At 43.8% G+C, this 13592-nt stretch overlaps 1 protein-coding gene across 2 annotated transcripts in view; it reads right to left on the bottom strand.

Annotated features, from left to right (window-relative positions):
- Positions 1–514: 514 nt before the first annotated feature.
- LOC120421060 (myc protein) overlaps positions 515–13592 on the bottom strand; it is a 138364-nt gene continuing 125286 nt past the window's right edge. For both annotated transcript variants that reach the window (XM_052706379.1, XM_039584205.2), the window contains 2 exons: positions 9837–11023; positions 515–2679 (listed from right to left, as the gene is read on the bottom strand). In XM_052706379.1, the coding sequence (XP_052562339.1) occupies positions 1916–2679; positions 9837–11007 (1935 nt within the window). In that variant the 5' untranslated portion in view covers positions 11008–11023 and the 3' untranslated portion in view covers positions 515–1915. The remainder of the gene's footprint in view (positions 2680–9836; positions 11024–13592) is intronic.

The raw sequence follows: 13592 nt of genomic DNA, 5'->3' as shown, positions 1-13592 counted from the left end.
TTCGGTACTGCTCTAATTTTGCCCGACACTTACCCTCTGCCAAAAATCATCACAGCTGGGAGTTTGACAGCTCGCGGAATGTCGACCGAACATGAAAATCCCAGTCTGAGAAATGTCAGACTGACCGTCTCGAACCGGTTCAAGGTTACATTTGAACTCAAACGAACTTGAATTTAGTTTTTAACTTTATTTTTCGAAGAATGCTAGTAAAAATGGTAAACTTAACAAAAAAAACTGTCATCATTTTGAAATTTCAGTCAATTTTGAAGCAGAAATCTTACCCGAAAATGAAACTTAAAATTTCAACCTGCTGGAAACGGAATCAAACGACAGTTTTTTTCTTCACCAGCGACGAAACATACTTACGCCTGCACGCAACGAAAACAAAAAAGAACCAAAGAAGAACTTTCGGCAAAACACGAATTCAAGAAGGCAAAGCGAAAAGCGAAACTCAACGAAACCAGAACCAAGAGGAGAAAAAAGGGAAGCGGCGAATAAAAATAAAGATTTGCAATTTTTGTTTGTTTTGTGTTTTGTGTATTTTTTATTTTTGTCCACTTTTTTGTTTTTTAATTCCAATTTCGGTAATAAAAATAAACTTAATGAAATTAAAGTAGTTGTTTGTGTTTCTTTCTCTCTATCAAAGGTCGCAAAAAAAAATTGTTGTAATCCTAAAAAACAGTATAATATAGGTAATAGTAGTTTTGTTAGCCTAAAATTCACTGCGTAAACATTATCAAATTTGTTGTTTCTCTCCCTCTCTCTAAAAAATGCGAGTTGTCGTAGGTTTGTGTGTGTGTGTGTGGGGGGGTGTGTTTTTTTTTATTTCTGATCTCTGATATTTACAAGTACTAAAAACTAGACCGCGCGAGCGCGCGCGCGTACTAAAACTAGCGTTCAAAGAAAAGGGGTTTTACAAAAACTGGGTCAAACAATCGTCGCGCGCTTCGTTCTCTCGCTCTCTCTAATCACTAAGATGTTGCTGTTGTTGTTGTTTTTATTGATTTCAATTTACTTTACATAAGTAGGAGTTGCTGTGTTTATTCGTAATTATTGTTTAGAGCATATTTTTAGTTTTTTTAAAGGGTAGTTTTTCTTTCTTTAAAGTTAGATTCCTCAACAGAAATCAATCACTCTCTCTTACGAGAGAGAGAGAGTGGGCTAATCTAAGCAACTTAACGCTAGCGTTGATTTTCCAATAAGAAAAAAAATAATGTTGGTTTGCTTGTTTTGTTTGTTTGTTTGTTTTTATCATGAAGTGAGAAGTTCACACAGTTTTAATATAATTCATTTCAATTTTAAAGGTTTTTTTACGTTTCTTTCTCCCCCGATGTTAAATCTGTAATATGCAATCTGTAGCAACTCTCTCTAACTCTAATGTCAAATTTCTTGTAATATAATATAGATTTATATATAGTATGTATACAGAATAATTTTGTTTTGTTTTCTCTTTTTTAAATCGTTATCGTTCAATTGCTTTGCAAGCGTATTTTTAACTCAAACCTATCTTTGACCATTAAGATTAATTCTGGTGGTACCAATTTGCAAGTTGGTACTTTTCAAATTTTCTTTAAAGTTGATTGTTTGCAATCAATTTAAAAAGAAGGGATTACTTACTTGAGCGTCAGCCGTGCTATTGTTCTCCCCGATCCTCAACAGCGCGCCGTTTTGCTTGCTTTGGATTGTGGTTTTTTCTTCTTCTTCTCTCTTGCTTCTCGCGCGCTTCAACAACTATTTTTAACAACAAATTTTCCGCTCTCGCACACACTCTCACGCGTTCGCTCTCTCGCTCTATTGTTTATTGGCACCTGGGGTTCTCTCCTCTCTCCGCTCTCTCCTCTCCTCTCCCGTCTCACGTACACTTAATCCTGAAATCACATTTGTTTCCGACTCTCTCGCTCTCTCCCATTCTCGCTTAATCCATCGTCCTCCGCTGCGAGTGCAGCGACGTCCGCAGCTGCCGCACCCGGGCGTACAACCTCTGCTGCTGCTTCCGCAGCGCGTTCAGCTGTTCCTGCTCCCGGTTCAACCGGTTGCACAGCTGCGCCGCCTCCCTCAAAATATTAACCTTCGGCGCCCGCTCCTTCTCGCGCAAGCTCGGAATCTGCCGCTTCAGCTCCTCGAACAGATTCTTCAGCCCGATCCGCCGCTGCCGCTCCATGTCGTTGTGCAGGTTGCGCTTCTCCAGCGTTTCCTGCTCCTCGGAGGACTCGGTCGCGGGAGCGATCGCCGCCGCCGCAGGCGCCATGGCCATCTGCGACGGCGACTTTTTGCTTCCGCTCGGAACCGATCCGCTGCGTTGCTTCTTGTTGCTGCGGTGGCCGCCACTTCCGTGCCGGTTCTTGCGGTCGTCCTTGCTGGGGCGCTTGCGCGAGTTCACCGGCAGCGGGGTGTTCGTGCCGGAAATGCTCGTCGAGCTGGCCGGCGTCAGATAGTTGGGCGAGAGGCCGTACTTGCCCGGACTCTGGAAGCTGGGGCCGGCCACGCCACTGCTGAACTGCTGCTGGTAGCCGGACTCGTCGTCCGAGTGGCGCCGCCGGTGCTGGTGGTGCGAGGACACGCCGGCGGCCTGCTTGCGGATCTTGTGCGCGACCCGGCTCTGGAGGGCGCGGCGGTCGCGGGGCGTCGGGTTGGTCGGCAGGTTCTTCTCGCCGATCGAGACCACGTCGATTTCTTCCTCTGTTGGGGGAGAAGGGAGAGGGGAAAATGGTTGATTAGTTGAGGTTTGTAAAGCTGAGGAGTGGATTTGTTTCAGTGCAATCGCATTAAAATTGAACCGGTTCAACTCAATCTGATTTTTTTCTAGCCTCCTAACTTGGGCTGGAATTTTTCTCGACTGGGTAACGTCAAAAAAACGTCGCTTCTGATTGAAAACATCAACAAACAAAAAAAAATTCTAGCATTTTTATTTCAGTGTAATTCGACTCAATTTAAATCGGTCTGGACTGACAGCTTCTGTTCAAAACTCATCGGGACTGGAAAGTTCCAGAAAAAATCGTTTCTAATTAAAATTATTCAAATAAATCTTATGATTCCTAGTCAACTCAATTCAAGAACTGAAACAGAATTTAATTAGAATCGTACACGAATTCCATTTGAAATGCAACAACCGGTTCCGTGTGAGTTCCTTTTCAGAATTCGAATTGAGCTGACTGGAAACCTTACTAAATTCAAACCGATTCAAAACGCTAGTAGAATTCAACCAGACAATTACCACCTGATAGAAATCGTCTCGACTGGGAACTTATTCAAGTGCAATCCTATTCAAATTTAATTTTATTTAAATTGAACCGGTTCAATTCTATCCGAATTGAACTGGACAACTAACTTCTGCTAAGAATTTTCACGACTGGGAACTGTCAGAAATGAATACGAAATTTTCGATTGAAATTATCAAACAATTTAATCAAAATTACTAGCATAATTCGTACGCTGCATTCTTATTCAACTTGAACCGGTCCAACAGTAGTCTTGACCTCCCATTAATTTCATAAAAAAATTATGCTTACTGATTGTTTATTTTTTAAATCCTACATTATTTGAACCGGTTCTTCACTTGTCTAGTAAAATCAGAATAAATAAATTTTGTTAAAAAAAACACGACAAAAAAATTATTAATGTATAACAAAACTAATCAAAATAGTCAAGTTTTCTAGCTTTTATCAAATTCTATAAACAAATCTTCTCCGAACTCAATTTTAACCGTTTGAAAACGAAAAAAGAAAACTTTTGTGAAAAAAAATCTTCAAAAAAATCATCAGAAAAAAAGCTTCAATTTAGATTAATATCCTTAGAAGAATCAAATTTGAACAAATTTGACTGAGATGTGGTAATAGAAAAGAACTTATCATTGCGGATTAACTATCATCTACCCTCATTAGAACCGGTTCAACATTAGTCTAGTAGAATTCTATCAGACAATTTTTGTTGGAAATTTTTAGGAGGACCACTACAAGATTCTAGTAGAATCCTGACCGTTTGCAAAAATACGATTAGAAATGTAGTAGAATTCTTATAGCGTTTTGAACCGTTTCAAATTTGGAGTAGGATTGAGACTAGAGAATTTCAATCGAACTTAATTAGATCTGGTTGAAAAACAGAGTAGAATTTTAACCATTTTTTAAAGCGGTCAAAAGTCTAGTAGAATTCTAATAGCATTTTAAACCGTTTAAAATTAATAGAAGGATTGCAATAAAATTAGATTGACAATGAATCTGAGTAATTTTTTTAAGTCGATTATCAGTTTTATCAGAAGTGGTTTTCTGACATTCCCCAGTCGTCATTATTTCTAACAGGAGTAAGTTTTCTAGTTAAATTCGGCTAGAATGTTTTGGAATTGGAAATGTTTTGATTTATGATTCTAATCGTAAATTAAGCTCTTCCACAGTTGAGACTCGATCTACTGGCTCCATTTGAACCAACTTCAATCCGAATCTCACCCGCAAAATCGCCGATTCTACCTGTCACGCGAACCGGTTCGCGCACGCACCGCCCAAGTGTCATTGACCCACATTGACGCGCGGCGCTCGCGCGCCTCCCGAGTGAAAGGAACCGCGGACCGGATTCCAAGCCCAGAACTTGCGGTGCGGAGAAGAAATTCCTGCAGCAGCAGGTGAACCGCCCGCGGGAGTTCTTTTCTGCTCGTTTTTTGGTTCGCGTCTATTTTTTTGATTTGGACAATAACCGGACAGTATCACAAAATTAAGACGAAGAGCAAGAGGTAGTCGAGAGTGCGCGCTCCAATTAATCCCCGGCGGCTTGAATTTTTGTCGTGTAGCGCGTGAAAGGCGCATTGGAAGGGGCGGGTAAAAGTATATATCGAAGGGGCTACTTTCTAAACCTCCGCGCGCGCTCACATATTAATAAATCAGCCGTCGAAGACGCCGGCGAAAGGGAGTGAAATTCGCCTTCCCCATTCAGCAGCATTCGCGGTCGTTACAAGAAATTCCAATCAAATTGGTTCACATTTAACTTGACGCGGGCGAGAAACACACCAGGGTCAAGCGGCGGAGCCGCCGCCGCCCCGATTGCCCTTTCCAACTCACCCCACACTGCGAAATTTGGGCGGCCAAGACGGCGGCGGCCGGAGAGCGAGTGGAGGCCGCACGCGGCCTTTAAATATACATTTTCCGCCTAGCAACAGCGCGCCAGAAATTCTGCGCCTTCTTCTGCGTTTCTTCTTGCTCGTACAAATACACTCACACAAACCGGTCTGACTCACGTGTGACCAACGCGCGTGTGTTTGTGTGCCGGGTGAACAACACTACGCCACTCGAAAAAAAAAACGAAGAAGAGAGCAAACGGCTCTTTTTTTCGAGTTTGCGAAAAATCACCACAACCGGATTACACAAGAGTTATTCACACGCGACTTTCGGGGGTCCAGCGCGGAGAGAGAGCAAATCTCGCTCGCGAGAGCAAAGTACGCAGCCAGTTTGGGCGGCCGGAGGCCGGCGGCAAACCTGTTTTGGGTGCCCCCACCTTCCCCAATCCTCGGATGGAGAGAATTGTTCGCGGAGAACCTGACAAATATGTCAGGAATTTGTGGCCTAGCCAAGCGAGAGAGGGAGCGGGAGATCATCCTACGGGACTTGTGGCGGTCCACGTGACAGACCGTGTGACCGCCGTGTGCACTATTGAGGGAGGCTGGAATCGTGGCTTGAGGCGGCGGCGGCGGCTGATAAAAAGAGCGGGTTGATTGATTGCGGCGTAGCTGGAACCCGTTTCGGGTGTACACCCAAAAAGGGGCGATTTTTCGTTTAAATTGAGAAATTTTAGGTGGAATTATTCATAGAAATGATTAAATTTCACAAACAATCTTGTTTCAGTGCAATTCCGTCGATTTTGAATTGATTCAACACCGAACCGGAAATCAAGCAGACTTTGACCCCCAGCCCGACATCTTCCCGACTGGGATGCGATTTTGACAGCTTGCCGAAATCGATCGATTCCCAGATTGGAAAATGTCGATCGGTTCGATTTGGAAGTCGGTTTCGAAAGAAAATCAATTTTTGCACGAATCTTCACGTTTGAGTGCTCGGAACCGGTTAATTTTCGACAGTCAAAATATGTAAATTTGCCTAGCGCGCGCGGTTTCACGCGCTAGAACTTCGTCGTCGCAATGACCCAAGTCAAGGCCGCGGCGGCGGCTGCTTTTTACGACTCGCCAGTTTCTGTAATTTAAATTTGTAATCGGCTGGATTTGCGTCGCAGACGCGTTCGCGCAGTCGACATAAAGTCGACATAGACAGGCTACGCACCGCAAATTACAGCCTCATTGTGTGCGTGGATTTTTTTTTCGGAGAAGGGGCGCTAATTGACTTTGTCCGTTGGGGTTTCGCGAGGGTCTTTAAAATCCACACGCACCGGCCGTGTCTCGGAGACAAGGTCTCGAGACGCACACGCAGAGTTTGCAGAAAATGAAGAAGTAGAAGACGGCGAAAATGGCGAACGCCGTCTGGGCCGCGTTGCGTCACGGCGTTCACCGGCGGCGGGTTGAGAGCGACCTAGTTTCGTCTAATAGTTCAATCTCGCGGCATAAAATATGTGGCCAGGGCGTAGCTCTCCGAAGTGAAAGCCGACCGTCTGGAGGTTAAAATTTATGCTGCGCCGCAGCGCAGCCTTCAATATGGATGAATGAATCTCATCAGACGCGGCGGCGACGACGACGCAGTCGTCGCGATCCTGAAGATCTTCTTTATTTGCGAGTCGCAATTTCCGGTTTCCCGGAAACAGGTTTCGAACCCCGGGGTCTTCCAGACCGTTGAACCGGTCGTGCAACTTGAGAAAATTCGCGCGCGCGCTAAATTATGTGAGAATCGCCGCAAACCCCCCGTAAAATCTGGGAAAATCCTCCAGACAACGCTCTCAGACCCTCCCTCCCGACCGAAACGATGTGCCATCGAACTTTCCCATTCCCATCGCCAGACCAGGAACCAGACACTGAAACCCCCGGCGAAACTTCCGCCTGGCAAGTGTCAAGATTCATCATCGCGACGACTTTTTGTTGTCTGGCAACGGGAAGGGTTGACCGGGACCAGGGGGGGGATTCTGCAGTGCAGTGGCGACGCCCCAAAAACCTGCGGGATAACTCTGGCGTGAGCAAACTGTGGGGGGATGAGTCAGTCGAGACATTCTACCTTCCGCCGCCAGGCGGCGGCCACCAACCCCTGCGATGCAGATGTATTATTGCGAAATTGGCGCCGGGTTCTAGTACGCTACACCACTACCAGCGCAGCTCTATAAATAACCGGGATTCTAGGAAGTGTGCGCGGACTGCGGAGAATCTCCCCGAAGGTCGAAGGAATCCTGCGAACCTGGAAGTACATAACGTAGCAAAACGTGTCCCCCCTGCTCCAGGATCTACACCAGGGGTAATGAACTCCGGCATGACCTTGGGAGCGACGACTACCTCCCAAAAAAACGAGGAGGGAGGGGGGCGCCACACCTTACGCTCTCTCTTTCTCTGACGCTCACACAATTTTCCCGGAATTCTCGTACGACGCTTCGCGTCGTCAAAAAGTGAAAATTTTCCATCCTTCAAAAAACGCCGGAAAAATTTTCCCGCCAACGCAGACGATTTCACAACCCCGACATGCGTGCGCATGTCTACGCTCTCCGACAAACTCAGAGATGACTCTCTTCTCCCTTTTTTATTAGTACCAGCGCGAGTACCGTAGACCGCGCCTAGTGACGTCAACCTGGAAATTCTCCTCCGGGAGCAATGAAGAATGCGAGGGGGGTTGAGGAGGGGGAGCAAGAAATATCGATTTTTACGGAAGTCGTAGTCGCGTGTGGGACAACAACCCTTGAATGATGGTAGGTCTCCATCGCCTGCCTGCCGCAATGTGGAAGGGGGAGAAACGAAGGGCGTCGTCGTCGGCAGTAAATGAACCGGAAGGAAGCTTGCTGGTCGTCGTCGTGATGGATGAATTCAAGTGACGACGATGCAGTCGTCGACTTTCACTGCGTGCGGAACTGAGCTGTGGAAAAGTTGCGACTTTAAAGCCGTTTGGACTGGTTGCGAAAACGTTTTTCGTTCGCCCATTGGACATTTTTCAGTGTGGGAGTTCGACGTCTGTTGGGCGTGTCGAGCTGTCAAAATCCTGCGAAATTGGGCTTAAAAATCGCAAAATCTAGCCTTTGAACCGGTTCCGAATCGAAAACAATCGCTTTGGTACGCCCCTTCGACACTTTTCAATGTGGGAATCCGGCATTGTTTGGAATCGTCGAGCTGTCAAAAAAGACGTCCCAGTCAGGAAGTTTCACAGCAGGTGTCAAATGTCCGGCAGAATTCGGTCAGAGAATTTAGAAAGCTCTTTTACCGGTTTCGACTGCTTCTTTCGAGGACCCTTTCACAATTATTATCCTGTCAGGATTTACCGACCATTTTCTTGACAACAATCTTGATAATGTCAAAATGCGACATTTGAACCGGTTGCGAACCGAAAAACATAGGTTTTCATTCGCCTCTTTGACATTTTTCACTCTGGGAATCCGACTTTTGTTCGGACTCGTCGAGCTGTCAAAGTCGACGTCCCAGTCGGGATATTTTCCGGTAGAAGTCGAGCATAATTTTGGGAGGGCGTCGTTTGAACCGGTTCAATTTTTATTTTGCGTAATACCGGGCTTTTTGAGGTCTAAGATTGAAATTTGTCAATTTCGACGTTTCGACCAACTGGAGAGGTTCCAGCTTTTAAATCAAATTTTTAATTTAAAGATTTTTTTTTGGCTGTTTTGACTTAGTCAGGAATATTTAGAGTAGAAGTCAAACATTATTTTGGGAGGGGTTTTGAACCGGTTATTTTTTTTTTTAAATCGTATTTTTTATCAGTTTTCGAACTCCAAGTTTGGACCAGAGATTTTAAGGTTTAAAAAAATAAAATTAAACTTTAAAACAGTGTTGAAGGTTTCCATGACCCAGTCAGAAATTTTCGGAGTAGAAGTCATGGATCGTGTTGATTGAGGGCGATTGAACCGGTTAATTTTTTATTTTATTTTTTTTTATGCCCAATTTTGGCCAGTTTTGAGACTTTTGGAAGATTAAAACTAGACAATTCAAAAGTGAGGATATCTTCGACGTTTCGACCAAATTTTAAGGGGTCTTCTTGAGGGCGTTTGAACCGGTTTAATTTTCAATGTTTATTTTCTAGATTTTAATGTTTAAAAAATAAAATTAAACTTTTAAACAGTGTTGAAGGTTTCCATGACCCCGTCAGAAATTTTCGGAGTAGAAGTCATGGATCGTGTTGATTGAGGGCGATTGAACCGGTTAAATTTTTTTGACGCCCAATTTGACCAGTTTTGAGACTTTTGAAAGATTAAAGTTATTCAATTCAAAAGTGAGGATATCTTCGACGTTTCGACCAAATTTTAAGTGATCTTTTTGAGGGTTTTTGAACCGGTTAAATTTGTTAAGTCTTTTTTCTAGATTTGAAGGTTTAAAAATTGACAATTCTGAAACGAGAACAATTTTTCGACGTTTCGATCAATTTTAAGGGGTCTTCTTGAGGGTATTTGAATCGGTTAAATTTTTATTGTGTTTTTCTGGATTTTAAAGTTTGAAAAAAAAAATCAATTTTGAAGCGAGATCAATTTTTTGACGTTTCGACCAACTTAAAGGGTTCTTCTTAAGGGTTTTTGAACCGGTTAAATTTTTAATGATTGTTTTTGCTAGATTTGAAGGCTTCCTGAAATTTTTTGTTCAATTTTGATACGAGATACAATTTTTGACGTTTCGAAAAATTGTAACAAGATTTTTGAGGGTTTTTTCATGAACCGGTTCAGCTATTCAAACATATTTTTGACATTTTGAAGAGGATTCAAAGTGCGAAACTTACCGGAATCGGACGGCGTCTGGACGCCGAGCTCGTTGAGGTTGTAGCGCTTCTTGGGCAACGTGTAACTGTGATCACCAACGTGCGTTCCCTGGTATTCATACGACGAGGACGAGGACGAGCTGCTGGAGGAGGAGTTGTCGTGGGCGTGGGTGTACCCGCCGGGCATGCCGCCCCCTTTACTACTCCGACTGCTGTTGGACTCGGTGTCGGAGTCCAGCTCCTCGTCACCGTGACTGCTGTCCACGTCGTCGCCCTCGATCTCCTCCAGGTCGTTCAGCAGGTCGGTGAGCGAGCCAATTTCGCCGCTCGAGCTGGTCATGTACGGCCGCAGGCTGCCCTCGGTGTCCTCGAGCTGCTCCTTGAGCATGTTGATGATCCGGCTGGAGGAGGCGTCGTCGTGGTGCTGGTGGTGGCGGTTGTTGGCGTTGGCGTTGTAGTGTCGCGATCCGGTCAGGCTGAGGCGGTTCGAGCCGATCGTGCAGGTTGCGAGGTCGATGTTGTGCTTGAACTCTGGCGGATCTTCGTCCAGGCTGAGCGGGGTGTCCGGGCGGACGTGCGTCGCGGTGGACTCGCGCTCACGGAGGAAGTCTTGGGTGGAGACGTTCGGGATGCGGCTGACCTGCTGCTGCTGCTTGACGCGGGGGTTGATCAGGAGGGACCGTCCAGCGGGGATTTGGGCCGCCTTGGCGGGGTTGATTTTTGGTGTGATAATGTTGGAGCTGTTCGAGGGGGTAAGGATGGTGGTGGCCTTTTGGCTGTTCAAGCTGGCCGCGGCGACGGCCGTGACGGTGTTGAATGCGGCCTCCTGCTGGGGCTGAGGGCCGTGACTGTGGTTACCTCCGCATCCGAAGTACTTGCCCGGGTGCGACTGGTCGCCGCACGTTCCGGACCACATGCAGTCGTGGTTGCGGATCTGCTGCTTCGGGGATTGCGGCTGGTCGGGCCACAGGCCTAAACCTAGACCGGCCGGATCGAGCTGCTCGAACTCGGCCACGGCCGTCATGAACTCGGACGACTCGATATGCATCACCTGGAACGACGAGTCCCACTCGTGTTCGATCGTGTTGTTCTCCTCCCAGCTCGAGCTGTACGGCGGGATGACCTCCTGCTTGATCGAAGGCATCCTGAAGTCCGGGATCGTCGTCGTTGCTTCCCGCTTAATGTCCAACATCAGGTCACTCTCCGTTCTGCAGAAAAAGGAAAGAGAAGAGAAAGCAACACATTACAATCGAGGTCGAGCCAAAAATACCGCGCGCGCGCGTCTAAATTTGAAGCATCCGACGTCGTCGTCGGAAGATGACAAGTGGCTTCTTCCGGTCCTCTTCAGCGAGAGAGAGAATCTTATCAACGCGCGCGACCTCAAAGAGTGCTGCCGAGCGCTTATCAGAAGTAGGCAACCACCGCGACACATCGAACCTCTCTTTATCTAATAATAACAATCTCCAATTAAGGAGGGCACGGAACAAAAATGTAATTTCGAAGGAAAGACGAAACACTCCGGAGGAGTGTCGAGAGGTGCGCGGGACGCGCACACAGCAAAACCGGCTGAATGTTTATACCGGCTTTTTTCCTCCTCTCTCACTTCTCTGCATTGATTTTTTTCCCCATTCCGTTGGAAACGGCTTGAATGAGACTCTACTCCGAGGTCCGGAAAGGAGCCCCGATTACGCCACTATCGTCAATAATTGATACGAGGGCTTGAAGCGTGAGGTTACGATACCCTCAAGAGGGTGGGGATTTGGAGGGGGGGAACCGTCAATTTGAAATGTTGTTGATAGAATCCGAAAAAAAAATCGATTTCACTGTGAATTTTGACAAACCGCCAAAATAATGACCCTGAAGAAGTCGGGACGAAACGTCATCGTTAGCTCAGTTGCAATTTTTGAATGTCAAAAAAATTTAATTTGTTTTGACGTTCCACCAAAAACCAAACCTTCAAGAAATCATCGCGATTTTTTTTTTCGAGTCGAAACGTCAACTTTTGACATTTGCGTTACGTGACACGTATTGATTCCACCGGAAAAAATTGGGTCGTTCCCTTTTAAATTATATAAAAATCGCGCCTATTTTTGGAGCTTGCGGAGCGAAGGAGGAGGTCTCGCACATCTCACTCTCTTTCCGATAGGGCATGCGTTCCGGATCGAAGCCGAGAGAGTTGAGAGCAAACCGGCGTTTCGTGTTCCAGATATTTGGGACCCTTTTTTTTTCTTCGATTGCAGCAACTTGGGAAAAAGTGCCATATGGAAGTGCGGCGGAAATTTGCGTAAAATTTCGATTTAAATTCGCACAGTGAATGGAGGAAATTTGTGTGCGGTGAAAGATGGTGCGAGAGAGGAGTTTTGGGAGGGAAAATTGGTGGTATTTTTCCAGAATTGTTAAGTGGTTGAAGTCAAGTGAAAACTTGAAAGTGTTTTGCTGAAAATTGTTTGAAATTTGAAAATGGAAACATTTTTCAGGGCAATTTTTGTTAATTTTTACAAAAAAATAGACTTTTTAATCAAATTGGTAAAAGTTCAGAAAACTTCACATTTAAAAAAGTTATCAATAATTTCACAAATTTTTTAAGTTTGCCTTGACAATTTTTCCCATTAAAACCTATTTTTTGTAGTTTTAGTTGGACAATTTTATCCTTTTGAATTTGTACTGTCAAGCATATTTTTTTTTTTTTTTTTGTCAAATTTGTTATTTTTCCAACAAATTTCAAGCCAATTTCAAAGCAAGTCAATCCTATCTAAATGTTGCTGTAATTTGGTCGAATCGGTTGAACCGACTTTAGTCTTGTATTCAGACAGAATTTATCACTGGGATTAAAAAAAAATAAAACCGTCCCATTTTATTTTTTTTGTTAAAAAAAACGATGATTATTTCAATTTTATTTTTTAAAGTGGTAGAACGAATATATTTTCAAAAATTTCAAGCAAATTCTTGTTTTTCCTTTATTACAAAAAAGTAGCAATTTTATCAAATCGGCTGAACCGGTTCTGATCCAGTTTTAAGAAATATTTTCGCTCTGGAATCGGACAATTAATCCCAGTTGCGATAAATTAAGAAGTCGAGATTTTTTTTTAAATTTTCGCCGATTTTTATCAGTTTTTTTTTATTACTGAAAATTTGTTGCTTTAAAAAAATAAGTTTGATTTTTTTTTTAATTTAAAAATTTTAATGCAAAAAAACTTTATAAATTTTTAAGTTTCTACCACAACTAATATGATTCGCATCATCATTCCTTAAAATCTGCACAATTCCCACAAAAAACGCCACAATATGGTGAAATAAATCGAACCGGTTCTGATCCAGTTCTACGACAGAATTTCACACTGGGATCAGACGACTTATCCTAGTTGCGATAAGTTAAGAAGTCGAGATTTTTTTAAACTTTCATCAATATTCATTATTTTTTTTATTAAGGAAAAAAAATGATTTTTTTTCATGATTTTCAAGTTTTAAGCAAAAAAAAAAAAAAAATAAAAGTTCTAAATTTTTATCACAACAATTTTTTTTGCGATATCTCTTTCAAGTCAGTAAAATTCCCACGGAAATCGCTTTCAATTATGCTAAAATAAGGTAAAATAAATCGAACCGGTTCTGATCCAGTTCTACGACAGAATTTCGCACTGGGATCGGACGATTGATTCCAGTTGCGATAAATTAAGAAATCGAGTTTTTTTTATTTTCACCAATTTTTATGAGATTTTATTTATTTTTTATTTTTGAGGAGGAGATAAATTTTAAAATTTAAAACTTCTTGAAATTTTT

This window comes from Culex pipiens, chromosome 1 (genome assembly GCF_016801865.2).
Source record: "Culex pipiens pallens isolate TS chromosome 1, TS_CPP_V2, whole genome shotgun sequence".
NCBI classification, from domain to species: domain Eukaryota; kingdom Metazoa; phylum Arthropoda; class Insecta; order Diptera; family Culicidae; genus Culex; species Culex pipiens.
This window is presented reverse-complemented; position numbering and strand designations above follow the sequence as displayed.